General features: G+C 43.4%; 2 protein-coding genes across 2 annotated transcripts in view; both read left to right on the top strand.

Annotated features, from left to right (window-relative positions):
• The first annotated feature begins 12,915 nt into the window (after nucleotides 1–12,915).
• On the top strand, nucleotides 12,916–22,087 carry LOC130434516 (zona pellucida sperm-binding protein 3-like). Its single transcript, XM_056764715.1, has 10 exons — nucleotides 12,916–12,924; nucleotides 13,042–13,067; nucleotides 13,168–13,498; nucleotides 13,575–13,693; nucleotides 13,767–13,870; nucleotides 13,949–14,126; nucleotides 14,194–14,311; nucleotides 14,395–14,477; nucleotides 14,548–14,639; nucleotides 21,978–22,087. Exons 1-10 carry the CDS (start codon nucleotides 12,916–12,918, stop codon nucleotides 22,085–22,087), a joined length of 1,170 nt encoding a protein of 389 aa, XP_056620693.1.
• A 5,275-nt stretch (nucleotides 22,088–27,362) lies between these two features.
• The window catches only part of LOC130434515 (uncharacterized), a 33,995-nt gene continuing 33,864 nt past the window's right edge, over nucleotides 27,363–27,493 (top strand). Inside the window, exon 1 of the mRNA XM_056764714.1 lies at nucleotides 27,363–27,493. Within this exon, the coding sequence (XP_056620692.1) occupies nucleotides 27,363–27,493 (131 nt within the window).

The following is a 27,493-nucleotide window of genomic DNA, read 5'->3' as shown; positions in this document are numbered from 1 at the left end:
ACAAACCTAACAAATAACATGAGCCTTCTCACAGTTCCCTTTCTCTTTATACTAATGCACCTGTTACAACTGAAGAAAAAGAGATGACAAACAGTATCCTTTATGTTTAGTTTCTGGCCGATAGTTAACTGCTAGCTGTATATCAAAGTCAGCTAGCATACCTTGTGCGTTCAAAAGCTAATGCTATGTGAAAAATATCCTTATTCCCCAGTTTCTGATTTGGGCATACGTGAGATATTTTTAGACACATGCCCATATCATAATTCACACTAACAATTTTATCTTAAAGGCGGGGTCATTTCCGATTTACGCTTTAGACAACAGAGTCGGGCCGAGTACCAAAACAACATTGTAGCCAATCAGTAGTAGGCCTAAGGTGCACTGCACAGGACGGACATTAGCAAAGCCGAGCGCTAACGAAAGTGAAAGATTGGGTTAGTGGTGTGTTTGTTTTGGGGATTTGAACATCGTCAACGCCTAAGAGAAATCGCACACCCTGCCTTTTAAGGAACAATAGAAGATTTTAAGGAGGATCTATTGACAGAAATGCAATACAATATACAAAACAATTTATTCAAAGGTGTATAAAGACCTTATATAGTTAACTGTTATGTTTCTAATAGCCTACCTTAGATTAAGCCGCTTTTAACTACAGAATCTACACAGCGGGAATATATACATACATTGAATTCGCGAGATGTAGGCCTACAGTAGCCCAAAACGGACAAACAACTCTACAACACGCGTTTCCTCTCCCTCTCGGTCTCCCCTGCGGTATGGTGGTGAAACGGATCAGGGGCGATCCGTGATCTGTAAGGATCGTACGGTTCGGAATGCATATGATCCGCAGATTAAATGAAGCATATGTTTATTCATCATTGAGTAAGAGAGTATAATGCACTCTCTCTACAGTTTTAGCGCCAACGCTCTCTCTCTTTCCCTCTTTCCAGTATCTGGTCAAGTACTATTAAAGCGGTTCCAGATAAACAGTTACGCTCACAGCTAAGATTAGAACAAAAACAATAACATATCTTGGTTCTAAAAAACAGAAAAAACAATGTTACTCACATCTTTATCCAAATCACAGCAATTACCCTCCTCTTGTGATTTTAAGACGATCTTTCCATCCAAACGACTGCTGGAAAGTATCTCCTGGTAGCTTTAGATGTCAGGCCACTTAACTGGAGGTAATCCTGTGAGTTCATCCCAGGATCAATTGAGTGAGCGCATACAGGTCGGCCAGTTAAAGGCGTTATAGTAAACTTTTTCAAAAACAACCGCGGTCCAGGATCTTTCTGCATCCAACTGAGCTCCACCCACAAAAACGTGCCACAATGCTTACCAACAGTAATGTGTCTATAGAATAGCATAGCATTCTCTTATTATTTATACTGTGTATATTCTTAGGCTACTATACACTATATGTGATTTATATATTCTGCCTATTTGTTGATTTGTCTCTCTCGTAGATACTCACAACGTTGCTCTAATATATATTCTATTGTTGTATTCAAAATAACATGAAACGATCTGAGAATATCACTTCTGTCATGTTTCTTTATGTGCTAATTATGTTTCAACATGGACGTTATCATAATAATAATAAAAAAATATTTTTTACCTTAGACAATTTTACTCTGTTTCACAACTGGGGCATGTTCATGCTCAAACCAGTGCGCAACGTTTTGGTACGAAAACGGTTTGCAAGAGTGTTCAACAAGGTTTGAGATACGTTTTGTCTTGTTTGGTGGGTGTGTCAAGAACATCAGCCCAATTAACAGCAACATGTATGTAACCACGCGGAATTAAAAAGTCAGCTCGCATAATGGGTCCAAGTATCATCAGGCTCCGAAACTTATGCAAAAAGTTCAATCGCACCAACGTTTGGGTTCGAAAAAGTTTATGTCACAGGTCGGGATGGGTCAAGCCGGACTACGCCCACCCCTGAACCAGAACCACCTCGAGGAGCGTATCAGAGGGAGAAATCGGAGACAGAATAAAATTTCAACAAGTTTTATTTAGAAGTAAAAGCAATTTGAAAATCCTAGTCTAAAATCTTCTTCCTTCTTGCCCTCAGGAATCGAAGGTGAACAGTACAACAACCAGGGTCTCTCCCGCTCTCTTCCTCAGTGCGGGCCCTGTAGTGAATGGGGCGGTGGACAGGTAAATTGTCAGGTAGGTCTTTCCCAGGTGGAGATGCAGTAAACAGGCGAACGGCCCGGTAAGTCTCTCTGGTAAGTAAATATTTCCAACCTCCCTTCCTTCACAGGTACGAGATCCGGGGCAGATGGCCGTCGGTCAGGTACGTATACAGCAGATTCACACTCTGATGATGGGGTGGCGAGGGAATCTTTACAGGGTAAGCGAATAATTTCAACCTCCCTCTCTCCACAGGCACAGAAACTGGAACAGAGGAATACTCCAGCCAAAGTGTACCAACCCCGTTCGTAACAGAAGGACAGTCACTTCTCTCAGCACAGGTGACTATAAGGATACAGTAGACTCGAAGTCAACCGGTTGCACAGGGCTCCTACTGAAACAGACAGAAGGGATACTTCAAGTAAGCATACGGTTCACATGAGTTGGAAGGGGACGAACACTTCTCACGATACAGATGAATTGCGGGAATTCCCTAGACTCTAGTCGACAGGCTGAGCAAGGCCTCTTCTGGCCTAGATGAAGTGGATATTCCAGACAGAACGGACCGGCTTTACGTTCACAGCAGAGGGACAGTCACTTCTCCCCACACAGGTGGGCTCCCAGGTTGCAGCAGGCTCAAAGTCGATGGGCTGAACGGGACCTCTACTGGAGCAGACAGAAAGGGTGCTTCACACAAGGTATACAGTTCATGTGCATAGAAGGGAGTGAGCACTTCTCACAATACGGCTGCGTTGCAGGAATACAGCAGACTCAAAGTCAGCGGGATGAATGGGACTTCTACGGAGACAGACCACGAACAATTCAACAAGGCATCTCGTCTCTTATTCACTCAAACAGAGGGGTTAATTCAGAGTCCAGATGATAATTCCTCAACATCCACTCAGTTAGAACAGAGCAATGACACAGAACTCTCACTATTGACAGTAGACCAGCGTAGCACAGGGAGAGTGCACGGCAAAGGGAATGTATCTTCCACACACACAGCAATTCCACTTCTAGCATATAAGGTGGGGGAAACGTCAATCTTAGGCACTGCAATCTCACTTCACGACGTGCAATTTAAAGCCCGCACTCACCCTTGGGTCTCTGTCCGAGGGGGCCGCGTTCATCAATGCTACAAAGGGTATTTCGGGATGTTTTTCTTCACAAACACAGGCAGAGTTCACATCACCATTTATGATGGAGAAAGAGACAGGAGGTCGGCAATGAATCAGTACAATCCACTCGGTGACATTTATGATCGTGATCCACACACTCCAAACCACATCCAATTCAGTGTCGAATACATGCAATTACGAGACTCAGTTCTCGACTACCTAGCTCCTCTCCAATGCAAACAGGATATTTCACTTTCCCTCTGTTGCCCTCGAGTCCCTCATCAAGTCCACACTCTCCTCTTCATTCACCCGCACTCCAATAACTGTAACCACTCGATAAAACGACTTCTCACGGGAGAGAACCACCCCAACAGTCTCTTTCTCTTGCTTTTTATACTCTCTCAAGTGCTGACAGGACCTCACTCAAACCCCCAAGGTAAATTCCCCACACCTGTTTCCAATCGGTCATTTGGGGTTGTCATGGCAACAGATGCACACACAGGCCTGGGACCGGTGTTACACTCAAAGTGTCCCAGCGGAAACACGGCTTCAACGGGAATAAGTTCCATATACCATTTGTCACACCGTGACATACCCCCCCGCCAAACCGTTCTAGTCCCGAGAACGGTCTCCAGACACCCAGTCTCCATACCTAGCTGGAGGCTGACCTCGATTCTCTCGCTGGGACCGACGAGGTGGGGAAACAGGTGCTTCAGGTCGTGGTCCTAGGCCTAGGCCTCTGGGAATCACCGCCCATCCTACCAGCAGGGGCATCTCGGACGTCTCGACCGGTGGATTCTCTACAACACATTTTGGATAGTTTGGACAAGGGCGAATCAAATTACGGTGTAACACCCGTTCGGGGCCTGCCTTTCCTTCTGGTCGCAATGCATATACAGGTTGGTCTGGGTGTGGCTGTCGCTGGACGACAAACGGCTGAGCCTCCCACCGGTCACTCAACTTTCCCTTCCCTTGTCGGCGATTGTCCCGCACCAGCACCCTCTCCCCTGGCAGTAGCGGTGCCTCTCGAGCCGTCCGGTCATACAACCTCTTATTCTTTAACGCTGCTCGATTAATCTGGTCAGAGACTCGTTCGTACGCCGACTGGAGGCGTTGGTGGTGTCCCTGCACCCAATCTGTCAAGCTACCTCCCTCTTCTCCTGCAGTGGTCCCCAGAAGCATATCCATTGGAAGTCTCACATGTCTGCCGAACATCAGGTAAGTAGGAGCGTAACCGGTGGTACTGTGCACACTGTTATTGTAAGCCTGCACCATCGCCGGGAGCCTGTCGACCCAATGGCCTTGCTGTTCCTTCTCCAAGGTTCCTAATAAACTCAATAGGGTCTGATTAAACCTTTCACACCCCCCGTTCCCTTGGGGGTGGTAGGGAGTCGTGTGGGTCTTCTTGCATCCGTACAATTGGCACAGCTCATGGATCACCCTAGACTCAAAATTGGTTCCTTGGTCTGAGTGGAAGATTTCCGGGCATCCGAATGGTTGGATCACATACCTCCAGAGGGCATTGGCAGTAGTGACGGCGGTTTGGTCCACAGTTGGGATGGCCCAAGCGTACTTGGTAAACAAGTCGGTTACCACGAGGATGTTCTGGATCCGATCCATTGGCCGTCCCAAAGTCAGATAATCCATGGCCACCATATGCAGCGGTGCCTTGGCCTGAATCGGGACCAGCGGTGCCCGTGCCTCCTTCTTGGTCTTAAACAACGTGCAGCGGGGGCACCTCTGAAGGTAAGTCCTCGTGGTACCTTCCATCCCAGGCCAGTAGAAATGTCGTCTCACCAGTGCCAATGTCCTCTCTTGCCCTTGGTGTCCCATCCTGGAGTGATATGCCTCCAGTAACGCCTGACAACGCCCTTCAGGGACCACGATCTGACAGACCTCTTCGCCCCGACCTGGGTCCTGAATGGCCCTACACAGCACACCTTCCTTCAAATAGAGTCTCTCCTTCTGTCCCAGCAGGCCCCGTACAATCCGAGTCTGGGCCCGGCGAGCCGCACCCTCAGGCCAGGCCTTCTGTTCTAGCCACGTTCGAACCAACGCTACATCTCCATCTTCGCCCTGCCACAACCTCCATCGCTGCGGGTCCCACCCCCAACAAGGGGGGGGTTCCTCCGGCATTTGCCCCGGTGCCTCTACTACTCCCACCATCAATCCCTCGTCGAATCCCGCTTCTGGTACCGGTCCCTGACCTGCCGATCCTTCACCGGGTAGCCTAGATAGTACATCGGCATTAGTATGTTCTCTTCCTGGCCGGTACTGGATCTGATAGTCAAAATTGGCCAGTTGTGCCGCCCAGCGTTGTTCCACCGCCCCCAGTTTAGCAGTCTGCAAATGTACCAATGGATTATTGTCCGTAACGACCCGTACCTTGGCTCCCCATAAATAGTCCTTGAATTTTTCACACAACGCCCATTTCACTGCCAGCAACTCAAGCTTGAAAGAACTGTAATTAGCGTCATTCTTCTCCGTTGGATGTAGACTTCGGCTTGCATAAGCAATTACCTTTTCCTCTCCCTGCTGCTTCTGTGCCAAAACGGCCCCCAAGCCCAGATGGCTAGCGTCGGTGTACAAAGTGAAGGGTTGTGTGAAGTCGGCATAGGCTAGAATCGGGGCCTGTAGTAGTTCCTGCTTGAGCTTCTGGAAGGCGGCTTCACAAGCTGGATCCCATTGGATCGAAGGGGACCCTCGCCCCCGAACTCTTCCCGTACCTCCCAGCAACTGGTTGATCGGTTTAGCAATTTTAGAGAAATCCTTAATGAATCGTCTATAGTAGCCCACGAAGCCCAGGAACGAACGGACCTGGCGCACCGTCTTGGGCGCAGCCCATTCCTGTACTGCCACCACCTTCTCCGGATCAACTGAAATCCCTGCCGCGCTCACCACATGCCCCAGGAATCTGACTTCCTTTCGGAAAAGCTGGCACTTGTCTGGCTGGAGCTTCAACCCATATCGCTCTAAAGAGCGGAAGACTTGCTCTAGGTGCTCAAGATGGGACTTGAAATCTGGAGAGTAGACGATAACGTCGTCTAAGTAGACAAGGGTGGTATCCATCAGTTGGTTGCCTAGACAACGCTGCATCAGCCGTTGGAATGTGGCGGGGGCGTTGCAAAGGCCGAACGACATCCGGTCCCATTCATATAGGCCGAAGGGGGTAGTGAACGCTGTCTTCTCCCTGTCATGCTCATCCATCTGCACCTGCCAATAACCGCTGGCCAAGTCAAGAGTGGAATACCAGGTGGCTTGTGTGAGTCTCGTAAGAGAGTCTTCAACTCGAGGCAACGGGAAAGCATCTCTTTTGGTTACTTGATTCAGCCTTCGGTAATCCACACAAAACCTCCAGGAACCTGTTTTCTTTCGAACCAGTACTATCGGGGCGGCCCAAGGGCTACTGCTCTCTCTAATAATCCCCTTGTCGAGCATCCCTCGTAAAAGGGTGCGGACCTCTGAGTATAAGGTCGGGGGCACGGGTCGATAACGCTCTCGGCTGGGTGCAGCGTCCCCAGTTGGGATTTGATGTCTTACCACATCTGTGCGACCGTAGTCCTCGTCCTGAGTGGAAAACAAGTGTTGCCACTTCCTCAAGAACTCCTGGAGTTGTCCCAATTGCTCTTCACCTAGTCCTTCACCCCGTAAAGACTCCCCCGTCAGATGGGCAGGCATTCCTCTTCCTGTCTCTCCCGCCTCCAGACCAGCTCGTGCCAGGGCCACCTCGACCACTGTCGGGCTCACTCGATTGAAATTAACTTCACCCTGTTCACGAACCTGCTGGGGTCTCACTGAGGTCACTCGGGCCAACCGTTGGTGATGATACAAATGCACAGGAAAGGGGTTCATGTTCCTGACCCGCACTGAGACCCGGCCCCCCCGAACAGTCGCCAATCCTCGAGCGACTTCCACCTTGGGACCATCTTCGTGAGGTTCCACCATGACCCATTCTTCCGGACTATAAAGTCGAGGGGGCAACCTGGCCCAGACCACAGCCTCACTCTGAGCTGGAATGGATAAGGCGTAACGGCAGGCCACTCTTCCCGTGCTTTCCCTATCCCCCTGTCGTTCGGCAAGACATACCCGGCGGCAGTCAGCCCTGATGCGGTCCCACTCCTGGCCGGCCGATGTTGTAACTGCCCGAGCCGGTCTACTCCGAAACAAATCCTCCCAACAGTCTGCAATGACGTTCATCCCAATCAGGGCACGATGAGACCCCAGGCATGTGTCTCGTACGACCACCACTCCTTTCTGAGACACTACAACCCCGTGAATCTTCAGATCGGTCACAAGATATCCTACGTACGGGATGTCGAGGCCATTTGCCCCACGTAGCGTCAACCAGGGGGCTTCCGCAGGTGGTCGACTTTCGGTGCCAAACAACTCATGGGCCAAGCTTTCGGTGAATAGGGTCACTTGGGAGCCTGTATCCAAAAGGCACTGCACTTCCTGGTCATTAACCTGAACCACCACCACCGGGCAACAGCCCACCAAGCGGCTCCTAAAAGATGTAGGTAGGAAGGGGTCTGATGAGGGGGTCCCGACCACTTGACCCACAGTGGCCGGAAACTCTAAAAACCCCCTTGCGATGCACGTCGAGCAGGACACTGACGAAAGTAATGCCCCGGCTCTCCACAGCCATTACAGATGGGACGCCCGTGTTCATCCCACTGGAATCGAGAGCCCGAAGGTCGGGATGGACGGCGGTCGGGGGGACGCTTCCCATCAGAGTAAGTCCGCTCCCGCGGTAAAGAGGACAACTGGGGGCGTTCTCGACGGAGCTCCTCCATAAAAGATTTGGACAGGTCAGACATTTGTTCCCGCACATCTCTCTTCAGTTCTTCCCGTAGGGCCTGCTTCCAGTCGGGTGCCACAGTAGTCGAAGGGGTGCCCCCAACGTTCGTGGCTAGACAGCTGGGGGGATCTACATTCTCCGCATGATCATGCTCAAGGGCCAGCGCTTCTCGTCGAAGCTCTTCAAAAGTCAGATTCGGTGTTCGTCGAAATTGCACCCGCAGACTCTGGCGCACAGGACCCTCCCGTAACCCCAGTAAAAACTGATCTCGGAGCAGAGCCTCTTCGCCCCCCAGGCCATGATCCTGTCTCCCCGTAAGTCTAGAAAACTGCTCCCGCAGCTGTAGGGTAAATACCCGAACAGATTGGCGAGGGCCTTGCCGAGAATTAAAGAATTTCGTTCTCAGAACAGCTACCGGGGTGGCGTCTCCATATTGTCCCGTGAGAAAGTCAAAAATGGCCTGGACAGTTGCTCGGGTTGCTTCCGGAGCCGCCTGAACTTCTCTTCTCGCTTCTCCATCCAAGGAGTTTAGAACAAACTGGACCTTCTGTGGGGCGCTCAAACCTTGAAGCCCTGCCAGGTACTCTACCTGGGTCTTCCACATCGACAAACTCATCTCAGATCCCGGGCCTCCATACTTCGGAGCCCACGGAGCCCCCATGAAGATCGGCATGACCGGTTGCCGCACCCCGGGCTCTCCCTCTTCTGCCATCTCACCTCTGGTCGCTCAACTCGAGGCAGATCCTGCCGACTACGCCAAAAGTCTGTCACAGGTCGGGATGGGTCAAGCCGGGCTACGCCCACCCCTGAACCAGGACCACCTCGAGGAGCGTATCAGAGGGAGAAATCGGAGACAGAATAAAATTTCAACAAGTTTTATTTAGAAGTAAAAGCAATTTGAAAATCCTAGTCTAAAATCTTTTTCCTTCTTGCCCTCAGGAATCGAAGGTGAACAGTACAACAACCAGGGTCTCTCCCGCTCTCTTCCTCAGTGCGGGCCCTGTAGTGAATGGGGCGGTGGACAGGTAAATTGTCAGGTAGGTCTTTCCCAGGTGGAGATGCAGTAAACAGGCGAACGGCCTGGTAAGTCTCTCTGGTAAGTAAATATTTCCAACCTCCCTTCCTTCACAGGTACGAGATCCGGGGCAGATGGCCGTCGGTCAGGTACGTATACAGCAGATTCACACTCTGATGATGGGGTGGCGAGGGAATCTTTACAGGGTAAGCGAATAATTTCAACCTCCCTCTCTCCACAGGCACAGAAACTGGAACAGAGGAATACTCCAGCCAAAGTGTACCAACCCCGTTCGTAACAGAAGGACAGCCACTTCTCTCAGCACAGGTGACTATAAGGATACAGTAGACTCGAAGTCAACCGGTTGCACAGGGCTCCTACTGAAACAGACAGAAGGGATACTTCAAGTAAGCATACGGTTCACATGAGTTGGAAGGGGACGAACACTTCTCACGATACAGATGAATTGCGGGAATTCCCTAGACTCTAGTCGACAGGCTGAGCAAGGCCTCTTCTGGCCTAGATGAAGTGGATATTCCAGACAGAACGGACCGGCTTTACGTTCACAGCAGAGGGACAGTCACTTCTCCCCACACAGGTGGGCTCCCAGGTTGCAGCAGGCTCAAAGTCGATGGGCTGAACGGGACCTCTACTGGAGCAGACAGAAAGGGTGCTTCACACAAGGTATACAGTTCATGTGCATAGAAGGGAGTGAGCACTTCTCACAATACGGCTGCGTTGCAGGAATACAGCAGACTCAAAGTCAGCGGGATGAATGGGACTTCTACGGAGACAGACCACGAACAATTCAACAAGGCATCTCGTCTCTTATTCACTCAAACAGAGGGGTTAATTCAGAGTCCAGATGATAATTCCTCAACATCCACTCAGTTAGAACAGAGCAATGACACAGAACTCTCACTATTGACAGTAGACCAGCGTAGCACAGGGAGAGTGCACGGCAAAGGGAATGTATCTTCCACACACACAGCAATTCCACTTCTAGCATATAAGGTGGGGGAAACGTCAATCTTAGGCACTGCAATCTCACTTCACGACGTGCAATTTAAAGCCCGCACTCACCCTTGGGTCTCTGTCCGAGGGGGCCGCGTTCATCAATGCTACAAAGGGTATTTCGGGATGTTTTTCTTCACAAACACAGGCAGAGTTCACATCACCATTTATGATGGAGAAAGAGACAGGAGGTCGGCAATGAATCAGTACAATCCACTCGGTGACATTTATGATCGTGATCCACACACTCCAAACCACATCCAATTCAGTGTCGAATACATGCAATTACGAGACTCAGTTCTCGACTACCTAGCTCCTCTCCAATGCAAACAGGATATTTCACTTTCCCTCTGTTGCCCTCGAGTCCCTCATCAAGTCCACACTCTCCTCTTCATTCACCCGCACTCCAATAACTGTAACCACTCGATAAAACGACTTCTCACGGGAGAGAACCACCCCAACAGTCTCTTTCTCTTGCTTTTTATACTCTCTCAAGTGCTGACAGGACCTCACTCAAACCCCCAAGGTAAATTCCCCACACCTGTTTCCAATCGGTCATTTGGGGTTGTCATGGCAACAGATGCACACACAGGCCTGGGACCGGTGTTACACTCAAAGTGTCCCAGCGGAAACACGGCTTCAACGGGAATAAGTTCCATATACCATTTGTCACACCGTGACATTTAGCAACGTTTTGTTAGGGCTGAACGCAGCCCTGTTGTTTAATGTATAAAATTGTTAGTAATCTCGCACCCACTTCTTTGCATGAATTTCTCTCTCAACGGGACCTAAATTAATAAAAACAAGGGCTTAGTCTAGAGAAACTGTGAAGTTAAGTTTAAAGCTACTAACTCTGGTCGTTCAGATTTTTCTGTAAGAGCTGCTACTAGCTGGAATTGCCTACCTAGCAATATGATACAATTTTATACGTTTGCACAATTTAAGCTAAATTTAAAACTATGGTTGAAAAGAGCCAAGCATGTGATCCCTGATAGCACACATACGTCTAGTATACGTCTATTTGAGGTCTGCATTTACATCTCCAAGACATCTGCAATACATAGTTTGCTCATCTGCAATACGTCTCGGAGATGTCTGCAGTCAGGAGTCATAAAGACATCTTGAAGATGTCTGTAAGATGTTTATGATATAGAGTTGATGTACATCTGCTCTTTCTAAGATGTTTAGGAGATGTTTTTACACTGCAGATCTCCAGATCTTTAGCAGACGTATTGCAGACGTTCAGACGTATCTGAGACGTGTTGCAGATGAGCAAACTATGTATTGCAGATGTAAATGCAGATGTCAAATAGACGTGAGCCAGAGGGATTGTGCTATCTGGGATCATTGAATGTTATTATTGGCGTGCTTTTCTCATTGGACTTTGTTGATGTTTTGTACATATAGTTTTATTGCGTTGTATTGTGTTGTCTGGTATTTAAAGTTATATGTGCTTTTTCGGTGGAAGGATGTATGTCATAGCTGTAATTTGTATTAGAATTCCTCCGCAGGAACTTCAGATGAAATTTAGTCCTGTTGCTTATTCTGGGTTAGTCAGTGACTGTCTATTGTACATGCTCAATAAATAAATTAAATTAAAAAATCTAAATGTTATCCGACCGCTGTCGTGTTACTTTCACTTTCTCCTCATCAGTTCTTTTCTTTCCTTGTCCATAAAACCACACCATTTTTACACCTGTCTTCATTTTTCGTTTGGATCAATAAGTCATTTATTTTTGTGATTAATTGGGACTTATTTGTGTTTTGAAATGATTTGTTTATGAAAGGATTAGAAAGTTGAATGGCACCAAAGTGTCTCTGTTAAAACCACCCGATTATAATGACCTTGTGAATAATTGTCATTTATTTTTTCAATATCTTCAAATAAAAAAAACTTTTAAGGAGTATACAATATTGTATAGGGCAAATATACATATAAAATACAAACGTAAATAAACAACTGATAAAAAGGTTAATATAAATGATTCATATTTAAATTCTATGTATTAAGACTATGCACAATATAAAGCATGGCCAATTTAAAAACAAAGCAAGGTCAATGTTAATCACCTACTCTTTATGAATACTGACGATTCGGACATACTATTCGTTCGCTTATTTTGTCTACAATAAAATAAGGAAGTATGCCATTTCTGATGCAGACTCAATTTATCCTTTGTAACGTTTTATGGTAAAAGAATGAATAAGTGATGACAAAGGCCACATGATGGAAAATGCAAACGTTAAAGTTTCACATACACATGTAGGCATATCATAACTGTTTGTATTCACACTGATCCAGGAAAACGGTTAAAAACGCTAAAGTATACACTCCAGGCCAGTATATGGAGATGTTGTTTTGTAAAGAAACAGGACGTGCCTTGGCACATACACATGTACATTTATAATGTTTGTTTAAAGTCTGGCGAATGTACACAGCGTCTCCGCTGGTCTAATTGGTGCGGCAAATCCACATTTTGCTGGGGAAACGTTAAGCAGCGAGAAGCCGCCATATTGTTTTGATTGTACGCATGCGCGTAATACGAATGCGCGTGACGTCATCGTTTTCAGAAAGTTCCATTTTGCAATTAACATGGAAACGAAAATGCCGCGAATTCAAAGAGTTCCACAATGAGACCCGTCTTCAAACGGTCTCGTGTGAACGTACCCTTCATTTCAATTGTGGGTGAACGATTACTTTATCTCAACAGGTCTGGAGAATCATTAGGCTTGTCAAAAAAGGGCGGTGCCACATTAATTGCATGCTCTTGAAAAGCTGCTAGAGCGAAGTAAAAAGCATTCTGAACTTTTCAGATTTTTTTTGTTCAACAATGGGGCTGGTAGCGTGCACGTCTGTTGGATTGCTGCTGTTTTTAGCAGTTGGATTGTCTGTGGAACAGTGGTCAGCGTTTAAACGAGGCCAGGCTCCTGTAATATTACAACAACAGCAACAGCAGCAGCAGCAGCAGCAGCAGCAGCAACAGCAAGCAGCAGCCATCAACTTTATCATCTCCGCAAGCTCCACAAGGATCAACTTATTTTCAGTCTTCAAAACCTGGAATGTCTCCTGTGGTAGATCAAAGGAGACTTCTTCAAGAAGGCAACACACAATCCAAGCAGCTGATGCAGGGTCCTGTGGCACCATTGACCTGGCAGTATCCCCTAATGCCTGAAGAGCCCCTTCAGCCTGAAGTGCCCTTTGAGCTACGAACACCTAGTCCTTCTGTGAGCGTAGCAGCACGATGTGAGGAGAATTTTGTGCAGGTTGAGGTAAAGAAAGACTTCTATGGCAACGGCCAGGTGGTAAACCCTGCCTTCCTCAGTTTGGGAGGCTGTGGAGCTGTAGGAGAAGATCCTGATGCTCAAATTCTTATGTTTGAATCTGAGCTCCAGACTTGTGGCAGTTCTCTGACGGTTAGAAGTAACTCATAGGTTGGCAATAGCAATTGAACATCAAGCTCTGTAGTAACATTTAAATACTTTTTTTCAGATGACTGCTGATGAGCTTGTGTACACATTCACACTACACTATACTCCTGAGGCTGTAGGTGGAACACCCATCGTAAGGGCAGAATCGGCTGCTGTTGCAATTGAGTGTCATTATCCAAGGTACAGTATAATCTCTTCTGAAGGTTTAGCACTTTCATTCTGGGATATGTTTTCACTCTTTGTTGCCCTTTAGGTTGCATAATGTCAGCAGCAATGCGTTGATTCCCGCTTGGGTTCCTTTTGCTGCAACAAGAGTTGGAGAAGAAGTGCTTGTCTTTTCTCTCAAGATTATGACTGGTAATGAAGATCTCCTGCCCTAAATATGTCTGACCTGGCTTTTAAGTGGGTGTTGCCAACACTCTTTCTTCCTCCCAGATGACTGGATGTTTGAGAGGCCTGCCAATCAGTATTTTCTGGGTCAGTTTATTAACTTTGAAGCTTCCCTGAAACCGTACAACCATGTTCCTTTGCATGTTTTCATTGATGACTGTGTGGCTACTGCGGCCCCTGATGTGAACTCCGTTCCAAGATATTCTTTTATCGAGAATTATGGGTGAGTAAGGGTCCTCTCCTTACCTTCAATAAGTGAGCCAGTGGGCTAATTCTTCCTCCCCTTTTAGGTGCATGGTTGATGCAAAGCTTACAGGTTCACCTTCCCGTTTCATGCGCCGAGTTCAGAATGACAAACTGCAGTTTCAGTTGGAGGCATTCAGGTTTCAACAGACTGGTAGTTGCTCGGTATGTGAAGAGACCCTATATAACTTTGAAATTCTTTGCGCCCTTTAGGATATTGTAATCTGACGCATCTTGTTTTTTTATAGGTGTACGTTACATGTGCTTTGAAGGCTGTCATTGGTTCAACTCCCACTGATCCGGAGAGCAAGGCTTGCTCCTTTGCCGACGGGTATGTCATTAACGACTTTCTGCTATATTGAGTTTCTGTACCCCGACTCATTTTTGAACGATCTTCTCAGTTGGACCTCTGCAGATGAAAATGATCAGGTGTGCATGTGCTGTGATTCCACGTGTGGCTCCAGTAGGAAAGTGAGATCTTTATCTGAATCAGGTACACTAAGGGGACTTCATACAATTCCTCAAGAACATCATTGCATACCTTGATATCCTTTCAATGTTTTATTTCCAGGCATGGTATCAGAAGGTGAAGTAACTATTGGCCCTATTGTGATATCTGAATGATGTGACCAATAAATACTGAATCTAGATCTACGGATGTTTTCTTTGTAACATTTGGTCTAGTGTGGTTCGAAGTCACTAAACGTGACCAACAATGCTATGTTTGTGTGTAAAGCAATGGAAACCTTGCTATGAAAATATTAATTGGTTTAGACTTTCACAGGCAGAAAACCACAGACCATGACACATCTTTACATTCAATGGCATTCTGTTTGTCTGTGTGTCCCAGGGGACCAAACCTCTTCGTAAAATTGGGTGACACTTGGGTGTTGAAGATTATTGCTACACATTTGACATTCTGGTCCAAGCTAGCCTTAATACAAGTTTCGTTTTGCTAAAGGTGCTTGATTACGGTGCATAGTAAAACATTTGTTCTGTATTCTATATTGATTGAGGACTCAAGGTCGATCCATGTGTTTGCCAAGGATTCTAGGATCTGTTCTGGTCAGTTTTTACTCAATTGACATTTTCCAGGGACCCTAGCGCTGACACGGATGTTAAGTGCTTTTTTTTTTATGGTCATATTTTACCTGAATATCATGTCCCTATCATACATGTTTGAGAAATACAGCTTACCTGCAGCTCTGTGTTAAGAGCATTGCGTTAACAATGCAAGGTTTTGGGTTTGATCCCAGGAGATTGCAAATACCCATGTATACATGTATAGGATAATGCAATGGAAGTCGCTTTGGATAAAAGCGTCTTGCAAATGCATAAATATAAATACGTCACTATCATACATGTTTGAAAAATACAGAATTATCATTTCAAATATAGTGCCATGGTATTTTAAAAGGATCAAGTCTGACATCAAACTAATTATTTTAAGACACCAAACATTACCCTGAAGGGATTTTTGTCTTGATGTGGAGGTTTTTGTTTAATGAAAGCATTTTGAAGACCATGTACTTAAGACTTAAAGTAGCATTACAATTTATTCATGTGGCATTGTTTCTTTGCATTTACTTATTTTATCGTACTTTTGGTTCTCTTTTGACCATGATCCTCCTTGTTCATATTACCTTTTGGAAATTAAGAGTCCTGATGTTCTTGACTTGTTTTTGAATTTTTAGGTTTATTAAATATGGGTTCACTGATAAACGGGGTTTATCATAACTGATCATACTTAACAAGGTCAAAATGGGTGAGTACTGACTTGTCTGTATGGGTGTAATACAAATTCGATTGGCCGTTTGTCCACCTTGATTGCCATGTCCCAAATGGCGCACTCTGGTCTTGTGGACCTCCTCCGAGTCCACACTTGATGTCAGGAAGTGCAGACCCATAGGGCACGAGTCCAAAAGGTTTACATGGGAGTGAATTTTGGGAGAGACTTGAGGTCATCACATCTGAAAGAGCAAGCGGTGCTTTCAATTCACTCTCCTGGTACTCTGTTGTGATTCGTTGTTCAGTCTGAGCAGCACCGCATGAAGTTGATCACACTTGTTGTCCCATTGTTGTTATTTGGGACTGGAGCTGCTGGCTTTTATTGTTCAGAATTTCATATGTTGATATGCCACACAAGCATTTTGCAATAGATACTTCTCTTTGTAATGCATTCAATTGTCATTACGTAAATGCAACCGTTTATGTATATTTATATTTGTATACACTACTCTTCTGTACACACTTCTTAAAATGCATATTTGTTGTTATTTAATATTTCTCTATAATACAGAAGCTGTGTTCAGCTGCACAGAGACCACTAAATATAAATCTACAACCCCAAATGAGAAAAAGCTGGGACAGTATGGAAAACCCAAATAAAAAAAGAAAGTAGTGATTTCTAAATGTACTTTCTTAAAATACATACTTTACTTTGTATTTCATTGCAGACAATGTGAATACAAAATATTTCATGTTTTGTCTAATCAACTTCGTCATTTGTAAATAAAAATCCTTTCCTGTCATCAGACCTGCAACACATTCCATAAAAAGTTGGGACAGTAAGGCACTTACCAATTTGTAATGTTGCCATTCCTTTTCACAACACTTAAACGACGTTTAGGAACTAAAGACACCAAGTGATGAAGTGTTTCAGGTGTAATTTTGTCCCATTCTTCCTCTAAACAAGTCTTAAGGCGGGCAACAGTACGGGGTCTTCGCTGTCGCATTTTGCACTTCAAAATGCACCACACATTCTCTATTGGAGACAGGTCGGGACTGCAGGCAAGTAAAGTACCCGTACCCCCTTCCTCCGCAGCCAGGACTTTGTAATGTGTGCAAAATGTGGTTTTGCATTGTCCTGTTGAAACATGCATGGACGTCCCTGGAAAACATGTCTACTTGAAGGGAGCATATTGTGCTCCAAAATCTCTATGTACTTTCCAGCATTAATGGTGCCATCACAGAAGTGCAAGTAACTTTTGCCAAGGGCACTGACACAACCCCATACCATGACAGACCCTGGCTTTTGGACTTGCTGGTAACATTCTGGATGATCCTTGTCTTCTTTGGTCTGGAGCACACGGCGTCCATTCCTCCCAAAAAACACCTGAAATACTGATTCATCTGACCACAGTACACGTTTCCACTGTGTGATGGTCCATCCCAGATGCGTACGAGCCCAGATAAGTCAACGGAGCTTCTGGACACTGTTAACATAGGGCTTCCTTTTGGCACAGTGCAGTTTTAACTGGCATGTGTGGATGTAACTACTTATTGTGGTACTTGACAAAGGATTGCCAAAGTAGTCCTGAGCCCATGTGGTAATATCGCTTATAGATGAATGACGATTCTTGATGCAGTGTCGCCTGAGGGATCGGAGATCACGGTTGTTCAGCTTAGGCTTGTGCGCTTGTCCTTTACGCACTGAAATTCCTCCAGATTCCTTAAATCTTTTAATTATGTTATGCACAATTGAAGGTAAAATTTCCAAATGTCTTCCTATCTTTCTTTGAGGGTGTGACGGTCCCTGTTTTATCGCTGCTCTAAGTAACGGATTGTTCCCGGATGGGTTTATTGAGGACACCTGCTGCTGATTTCCGGTCATGCCATTAAAAAGGGCAATTTGCAATTGACCAGGAGCGCGGCCCTTTTGGACATGGTTTCCTTTGTTTGGATTTCGGTTACTGTATACATTTAACATTTACATCATTACACTGTCATTCATACACCTTATTCACACCACTGATTCCTCACAATTTCATGCGCTATTGATTTTTCTTATGTATAGTTCTATTTCGTTAATAAATCATTTACATTGTTTGCTTTTCTTGTGCGTCCCCGTTTTTGTTGCGTCCTTTTCGAGCCATGGGGCGTAACAAATGAGGGCTCGTCCTTCTTAGTCGTAGAATTATTTGATTGTGAAATTTGCTTGTTTCGTTCTATTTTGTTTGAAATGTTTGTTTGGTTATAACATTTTGGAAAGAAATTTTGTTTGAATATTTTGTTGCGTTGTACTTGCTTTCTGTTTTCGGGGACACCTGAAAGTGATTGATGTAGTGGATCGCAGTTTGAAGTCACGGACAGGTAAGTCACTCTTGTGCAAATTTGTTAAATTTTACTTGGAATTTTTTCCCGGTTAGGCTTAGAGGCTTGCTTCCTTTTGAGACATGCCGGTTTGTTTGCAGTGTTGTGGTGAAAGCAGGTAGTAGCGGTTGTCTCGGGAGCACTTCCATGGTGTTGTGAATTGTCGCTGGTTTAACCAGTTGCAGTTCCACCCACTGGGCTTATGTGCTTAAATTCCCCCCGCCGGTAACTGCATGAAGATTAGGGTCTACTAAGGTAGAAAGATTATTTATCTGAAAAGGTAGATAGCGGGAAGGTTCCGAGATTCTTGCGGTTTTTGAAGTGTTTATGGCTGTGTTCAAAAGTTTGCTAGTTCACCTTCACATGTATTATTGATGGAATATTCAAAAGAGCAACTTATCAGAGTTGCAGAGTTTTATCATATTGAAATCAGTGATAAGAGATTCAATGCGAGTACTATACAAATGGAGTTAAAAAAAAAGTTGGTAGAGCAAGGAATTTTATCAGCTGAAATGGAACAAACTCAGGATGTGCTGGCAAAAAGCGTATCTGCTTCTCAGTCGTTTTTTTTTTTCTCTGAGAGAATGAAACGACAATCTGAACGAGAAAAGTTGGAGTTGGAGAAGGCAAGAGTGGAGTTGGAAAATGTTAAACTCAAACTACTGCAAGAAAGTAAGATTAATATCGATAGTTCAGTAGAATCTGGTGTTAATGGAGGGATTAAACTTCATCAAAGTTTGAAACTTGTACCTAAATTTAATGAACAAGACCCAGATGTTTTTTTTACTTTGTTTGAACGTGTTAATGAAATTCAAGGTTGGTCTTAGATAAATTGTGTGTCATTGTTGCAGTGCGTTTTAACTGGTAAAGCGCAACTTGCTTTTCGCTGCTCTAACTATTGATGAGTGTAAAGATTATGACACTGTTAAATTAGCAATATTGAAAGTTTATGAGTGCGTGCCTGAAACCTTCCTGGTTGAGATTTAAGACGACATGTTACACGTTGGTGTGCTTCGCTTAATGTGGAAACATTTGATGATTTCCTTGTTGATTATAGTAGAACAGTTTAAAATCTCTATTCCTGAGCAGATTGCAACATTCGTTAACGAACACAAAGTTTAGTCTCCTGAGGAGGCTGCGTCGTTGGCTGATGACTTTGTGCTTACTCATAGGAGTACTGTTTCTATGTTTCAGACGCGTGAGGGAGCAAATGTAGCCCCCATTTGGAAATTCCACACCACAATTTGGTCGTACTTTTTCAAGCAAATTTGATTCGTCGAACACATGTAACTATTCTCGTGAAAAAGGACACTGCAAAGCGGATTGTTTGGTACTTAAGAGTAAGAATAAATATGCTGATGTAAATAAATTTAAACCTCTTGCTATGGCCAATTCTGTTCACTTAGTTGACGCTGAGACTGAGAGTGAAATTTCTAATGAATGCTTATCTAGTTATGCTCCTTTCATTACAGAAGGTCGAGTGTCGTTATTGGGTGGAACTGTAGAAGTTCCTATAAAAATTTTGTGTGACACTGGAGCTGTGGACTCGTTTATTCTAGACTCCATTTTGCCATTTTCCTCGAAATCTGACATTGGGGAGAGCATGTTAGTTCGGGGAATGGGTTTGAATACATTATCAGTCCCTTTACATGCAGTGAAGCTTACTTCCGATTTAGTGACTGGTGAGGTAGTGGTAGGCCTTCGTCCTGTATTAACAATTGAAGGTGTTCATCTTATATTAGGTAACAAATTAGCTGGAGGTAGAGTTTGGCCTAATGTACCCTCATCACCTGTAGTTTTGTCTGAGGTGTCAAAGGCAGATGATTCTTTTTTTGTACCGAATTTGTCTGATCTATCTTTTCCATTTTCCACAGACGAATTAGGTAGGGAACAACTTGTAGATTCTTCATTGGCGGAATTGTTTACTCTTGCTTTGTCTGATAGGGAGGCACCTAATGTTGCCAGAGGATACTTTGTTCAGGAAGGGCTCTTGCTGAGGAAATTGAGTCCTCATGGAGAGGATTTTGTTGGTGATCCTATTGTTCAAGTTGTGGTCCCCACAAAGTTTTGTTCTATTGTTTAGGAAGTTGCTCATGAAAAATCTGGTCATTCTGGAGTTAGAAAAACGTATGATCGGGTTTTGCGTAATTTTTTTTGGCCACGATTGAAGCGCAATATTTCAGCTTTCATTAAAACTTGCCATACTTGTCAAGTTACTAGTAAGCCAAATCAAACATTGAAACCAGTTCCATTAAATCCAATTTTGGCAAACGGGGAACCCTTTGAACATGTGGTGGTGGATTTTGTGGGTCCTCTACCATGTTCCAAGTCGGGTAGCAAATATCTGCTTACAGTTTATGTCTATCTACACGTTTCCCTTCTGCCTATCCTTTACGTACAATAATGTCTCTGTCAATTGTGAAGGCTTTGTCACAGTTTATGTAGATTTTTGGAATTCCAAAGGTCATTCAAAGTGATTTGGGTACAAACCTTACATCTCATCTTTTCAAACAAGTCTTGACACAGTTATGAATTAAGCAAAACCTTGCTAGTGCATATCATCCACAAAGAGATTGAGATTCAATTTTATTGTCATTACACATGTACAAGTATTATGCAACGAAATGTATCAAAAGCCAAGGGGAATTGGAGAGGTTTCATCAAACTTTGAAATCTCTCCTTCGTGCTTATTGTGTACAGTTGGATAAAGATTGGGAGGAAGGATTACCATGTTTATTACTGGCTGCACGTGAAGTTGATTTAGTCCTAATGACTTCGTTTTTGGTCATAAAGTTTGTGGGCTTTTGGCAGTGCTTCAGAATTCACTTAAGAGTTCAGATTCACCAAGAAACTTGCTTTCATATGTTGATGGATTCCGTCAAAAGCTAATACAAGCAAGACAATTGGCTAGTGCAATGCTTGAAAAGCAGCAGAAGAACATGAAACGGTTATATGATCGTAAAACTGAACGTCGTGTTTTTGAGCCTGGAGATCAGGTGCTTGTGTCATGCCTTCTGCATTCTTCTCCTTTAGAAGCAAAGTTCGAGGGGCCGTATGTAGTGAAAAATAGACTGAGTGATAAAAATTATATAGTGGCCACTCCGCATCGGAGGAGGTCTACTCGGTTATACCATCCAAATTTGTTGAAACCGTACTATGAGAGGTCCACATCAAACAGTGAAAGCTCCCTTCATCCAGTGCTCCTGGCAAGTTCTGCCATTGAGGATCTGGGTGTAGGAGAAAAGGGGTTGGAGAAAGGGGATAATGAACTTGATGACTGTGTTCTACGTGGACGGTTAAATAACACGGAGTCTTTGGAAAACCTGACTTTTAATTTGATGAATTTATTACCTTTTCAGTCTGCTCAATTGATTTCTTTGTTACAGAGTTTTCCAGAATTGTTTGGGGACACTCCTACGCGAACCGAATGGGCTGAGCATGATATTGATGTGGGTAATGCATTTTGTCATGGTTTCACCTCTCCTGGTCAGGTATTTCTTGGTTTAGAGGTGGAATCATACAGAATCCTTTGTTTCATGTGGGGAGAGATGTTTTTTGACCTTGTGGTCTTCCATACTCTCCCCAAGTTGCGTCATCGTTCCTACCCTCCTGTTTCCTAGTTTGTGTTAATTAGCTTTCCTTGATTGTTTATCCCCTGCACCTGTTCCCTCTTGGTTCCTCTCCCTTTAAAACATCCTCGTGTTCATTGTCCTGTGCTGGTTCATTGTGTATGCTGTAGCTGTAGCTGTAGCTGTAGCTGTAGCTGTAGCTGTAGCTGTAGCTGTAGCTGTAGCTGTAGCTGTAGCTGTAGCTGTAGCTGTAGCTGTAGCTGTAGCTGTAGCTGTGTAAGCCGTTGTTTCCTGGTTCCCTGTTCCTGTTTCTCTCAGTCTTAGTAAGTGTTTTGTTTAGTTTATATCAAGTGTTGTTTAGTTTAGTATTGTGTTAGTCAGTCTTGTACCCTTATTCTGTTTGTTTGGTTTTACCCCATCGTGGGTCTTTGTTTTGTTTCTTGTTTAAAAAACCTGTTCAACCCCTGTACCACCCTGCATCTGGGTTCTTGCCACGTGATCTGTGACACATTTCCTATCAACCAACGATATTATCGAGTGTCACCAGGGAAATTAAAATTGATGGAAACGGAAAATAAATATATGTTAGAAAATGAGATTGCAATTCCTTCAAATTCAAATTGTGCATCCCCTTGATTGATGGTTCCAAAATCTGATGGGTCGGTAAGATTTTGCACTGATTTTCGTAAACTTAATGATGTGACCAAGCCTGATTGTTTCCACTACCGCGAGTAGTTGACTGCATTGATCAGGTTGGTTCTGCCAAGTTTGTAACCAAACTGGATTTGTTGAGGGGATATTGGCAGGTGCCGTTGAGTCCAAGAGCTCAGGAAATTTCTTCATTTGTCATTTGGATGACTTGGTGGTGTTCAGCGATTATTGGGATTTACACTTAAAAGGCTTGTGTGCTGTCCTGAGGAGGTTGTGAGAGGCCAAATTGACGAAATGTAGTTTTGCTCAGGCAACTTTAACCTATTTGGGCAAAGTGGTGGGAAATGGAGAGGTTTGTCCCTTAGGTGCCAAAGTTCAGGCTATTTGTGATTATCATGTTCCTGTGACAAAAGAGGAACTTATGCGTTTTTTGGGGTAAGTAGGTTACTACCATTCTTTCTGCCAAAATTTTTCTTCAGTGGTTGCACCACTTATGGATCTTGTTTGGTCGTCAACTTGTGTAGTCGCTTTTAACAATGTTAAGGCATTGTTATGCTCTTCTGCGTTTCTTGCTGCCCCTTGTTTTGAGAGGCCTTTTTTTTTGCAGGTGGATGCAAGTCAAGTGGGTGCAGGGGCTGTCCTTCAACAGGATGACGAGGAAGTCAGAGTCCGTCCTGTTAGTTTTTTTTTCTCCCACAAGTTCAATTCATACCAATTGAACTATTCTGTGGTAGGAAAGGAAACTTTGGCCTCGATTTTGGCGTTACAACATTTTGATGTTTATGTTGGTGCAGGTCAACCCGTTGTGGTCTATACAGACCACAACCCGTTGACATTTTTTTTATTCTTTTCATTGTCCTAATCAAAGGCTCATTCGTTGGTCTTTATTTTTTCAGGCCTAATCCCTTGATATTCAACATATCCCAGGATCTGAGAATATTGTTGCTGATGCACTGTCTCGTGCTCCTTTGTGAATTGAGTATTTAACTTTTTTTGTGAAAATTAAGTTCTTTGCTTACAGGGTTTCTTGACAGACCCCTGTCTTAAGGGGTGGGGTGTGACGGCCCCTGCTTTATCGTTGCTCTAAGTAACGGATTGTTCCCGGATGGGTTTATTGAGGACACCTGCTGCAGATTTCCGGTCATGCCTTTAAAAAGGGCAATTTGCCATTGACCGGGAGCGCGGCCATTTTGGACATGGTTCCTTTGTTAAATGTATAAAGTAACCGAAATCAAAACATTTACGTCATAACACTTTTATTCATACACCTACTTCACACCACTGATTCCTCACTATTTCATGCACTATTGATTTTTCTTATGTATAGTTCTATTTCGTTAATAAATCATTTACATTGTTTGCTTTTCTTGTGTGTCCCCGTTTTTGTTGCATCCTTTTCGAGCCATGGGGCGTAACAGAGGGACATTGTTTTTAAACGTTTTAATAATTTTTCACGTATTTGTTGGCAAACTGGCGATCCTCGGCCCATCCTTTCTTGGATGCTGCTTTTGTACAAAATAATAATTACAATCAACTGTTTCACATAACATTCTTGAACCAATTTATCTCATTACTAGCACTAAATTGCTTCTGTCCCAACTTTTTTTGGAATGTGTTGCAGGTCTGAATGACAGGAAGGATGTATATTTAAAAAATGACATGAAGTAGACCAGACAAAATATGAAATATTTTGTGTTCATATTGTCTGCAATGAAACACAAGTCAAAGTAAATTTAGAAATCATTACTTTTTTTTATTTGCGTTTTCCATAATGTCCCAACTTTTCTGATGTGGGGTTTTACAAACCAATGCTTATTACTTTACATAAGAAAATGTACTGCATAAAAAGTTTTATTCTTGAATAGCTGGCTTAATAGAAAATAGATACGCAATAATGTGAATAATTAATAAATAAATTTAAATTATCAAAACATACATTTAAAAATGTATCCCTCAAGTTTATGTAAATGTCTTACATCCATAACACTCCTCACTTCTGTTCTGTGATTGGGAGTTCGCAAGGATTCCTGAGTAGCGGACCTCAGTGGAGTCTGCATCAATGCGGGTTTCGCCGAAGACCGCATCGAGGGCACAAACGAGGAGCTCGCAAGCAGACTTCTGAACGCTTAAAAGAGATATGGGACACTCCACGGACTCGTAGACTTGGCGAGCACGCGCAATTTAAGTCCACGTGACCGCAAGTCCACATGTACTGCGCCATTTGGGACTGGGCCATTGACGTAATCATGTTACGTAATTCTACTTTTCTTTATGACTTAGGCTTTCCTGTAGCTCAGTTTTAAGAGCATTGCGTTAACATCACAAGGTTGTGGGTTCGAACCCAGGAGATTGCAAATACCTATGTAAAATGTATAGGACAAAGCAATGTACGTCGCTTTGAATAAAATGTAAATGTAAATGGTAAACCCAATGTAAAAAAAATGTAAACGTAAGTGTTATGACAGCGGCTGGCAACATACGTTTGAGGTACAAAAGCCGCAACCTACTGTGCTGGATTGTTGGCCAGAAATTAGCGACGTGACGTAATAACAAGTGAAACAACTTAAATTATGAGAGACCGGTTGCATTAATAGACTTACCTACTATGGGTTTTGCACACGTAAACAACACATTAATAAAGCTTTCAATTTTTTCAAGTTCAGAAACATTTTTGATGTATTTTTATTTTTATCTTGTAGGAATAAGCTTTTGATAAAAGTTTTCTCAGTAAAATTTCTGCAGTAACGGGCCCATTCACATTTCCCATTTTGAAGAATGATTATGCCAATGGAATTTTCTTTTTGTAACAGAAAAAATGCTAATTGCTTGTAAACTGCTGCTACTTTTTTCCGTATTCTGCCTATTGGTTTATGTCTCTCGCGTAGTTACTCCCATGTTGCTCTAATATATATTCTATTGTTGTATTAAAAACAACATGAAACAATCACTTTGTTCGTTTTTCTTTATGTACTAATTATGTTTTAACATGGACGTTATCATAATAATATGAAAAAACGATACTTTTTTACCTCAGACAAATTTACTTTGTTTCACAACTGTTCTTTAATGTATACAAATGTTAATAATCTCGCACCCACTTCTTTGCATGTATTTCTCTCTCAACGGGATGTAAATTTAAGAAAAACAAGAGCTTCGTCTAGAGGCGACTGTGAAGTGAAGTTTAATGCTACTAACTTTTATCGTTCGGGTATTTCTTTAAGTGCTGCTGCTTGCTGGAACCGCCTACCAAATAATATAAGACAGTGTTCTACGTTTGCACAATTTAAGATAACTTTAAAACTATGGTTGAAAAGAGCCAAGTGTGTGATCATTCAATGTTGTTGTTAGTGTGCTTTTGCTATTGGGCTTTGTTGACATTTTGAACTTACAGTTTTATTGCGTTGTATTGGGTTGTCTGGTATTTAGAGTTATATGTTATTTTATGGTTGAATGTATGTCAAAGCTGTAATTTGTATTAGAATTCCTGTCCAGGGACTAAAGATGAAATTTCGATCTGTAGCTAAATCTGGGGAAGTCACTCATGTCTATTGTCCATGCTAAATGATTGAATTTTTTTTTTTAAATAGAAATGTCATCCGACCACGCTGTCGTTATACTTTCAACTTTCTCCTCATCTGTTCTTTTCTTTCCTTACCCATAAAACCACACCATTTTAACACGTGTCTACATTTTTCGTTTGGATAAATAAGTAATTCAATTTTTGTAATTAAATGGTTTAGGACCTATTTGTGTTTTTCAATTATTCGTTTACGAAACGTGATTACAAATTTGAATTGCACTAAAGTTTAAACCACCTAATTAAAATGATCTTGTGAATAATTGTCTTTTTTTCTCAATATCTTCAAGTTACAAAAACATTTATGCAGTAAATAATATTGTAAAGGGCAAATATACATATAAAACATAAACGTAAATAAACAACTGATAAAAAGGTCAATATAAATGATTCGTTTTTAAATTCTATGTATTAAAACTATGCACAACATAAAGCATGGCCAATTTAAAAACAAAGCAAGGTCAATGTTAATCGCCTACTCTTTATGAATACTGACGATTCGGACATACTATTCGTTCGCTTACTGCTTTTTGTCTACTATAAAATAAGGAAGTATGCCATTTCGGATGCAGCCTCAATTAATCCTTTGTAACGTTTTATGTTAAAAGAATGAATAAGTGATGACAGAGGCCACACGATGGAAAATGCAAACGTTTTCCTTTGCGTTTTGGAAAAGTTTCACATACACATGAAAGCATATCAGAACTGTTTGTATTTACACGGATCCAGGAAAACGGTTAAAAACGCTAATGTATGAAAGCCAGGCCAGTATATGGAGATGTTGTTTTGTAAAGATAAAGGACGTGACTTGGCACATAGACATGTACGGTTAGAATGTGTGTTTAAAGTCTGGCGAATGTACATAGCGTCTCCGCTGGTATAATTAGCGCAGCAAATCCACATTTTGCTGGGGAAACGTTAAGCAGCGAGAAGCCGCCATATTGTTCTGCCTGTACGCATGCGCGTGACGTCATCGTTTTAAGAAAGTTCCGTTTTACAATTAACATGTAAACGAAAATGCCGCAAACTCAAAAAATTGCACAATGAGACCCGTCTTCAAAGATTTGCGTTTTCAGTCCACCAAAACGCCGTTTTCGTCTAAACGAACTGCCAAGACGCATACATTTTTTTGTTTTCAGTTGAAAACGGTCTCGTGTGAACGTACCCTTCATATCAATTGTGGGTGAACGATTACCTTATCTCAACGGGTCTGGAAAATCATTAGGCTTGTCAAAAAAGGGCGGTGCCACATTAATTGCATGCTCTTGAAAAGCTGCTGCAGCGAAGTAAAAAGCATTCTGAAGTTTTTAGATTCATTTTTTCAACTATGGGGCTGGTAGCGTGCACTTCTGTTGGATTGCTGTTGTTTTTAGCAGTTGGATTGTCTGTGGAACAGTGGTCAGGGTTTCAACGAGGCCAGGATCCTGTAATATTACAACAGGAACAGCAACAGCAGCA

Source organism: Triplophysa dalaica, chromosome 13 (genome assembly GCF_015846415.1).
Source record: "Triplophysa dalaica isolate WHDGS20190420 chromosome 13, ASM1584641v1, whole genome shotgun sequence".
Taxonomy (NCBI): domain Eukaryota; kingdom Metazoa; phylum Chordata; class Actinopteri; order Cypriniformes; family Nemacheilidae; genus Triplophysa; species Triplophysa dalaica.
This window is presented reverse-complemented; position numbering and strand designations above follow the sequence as displayed.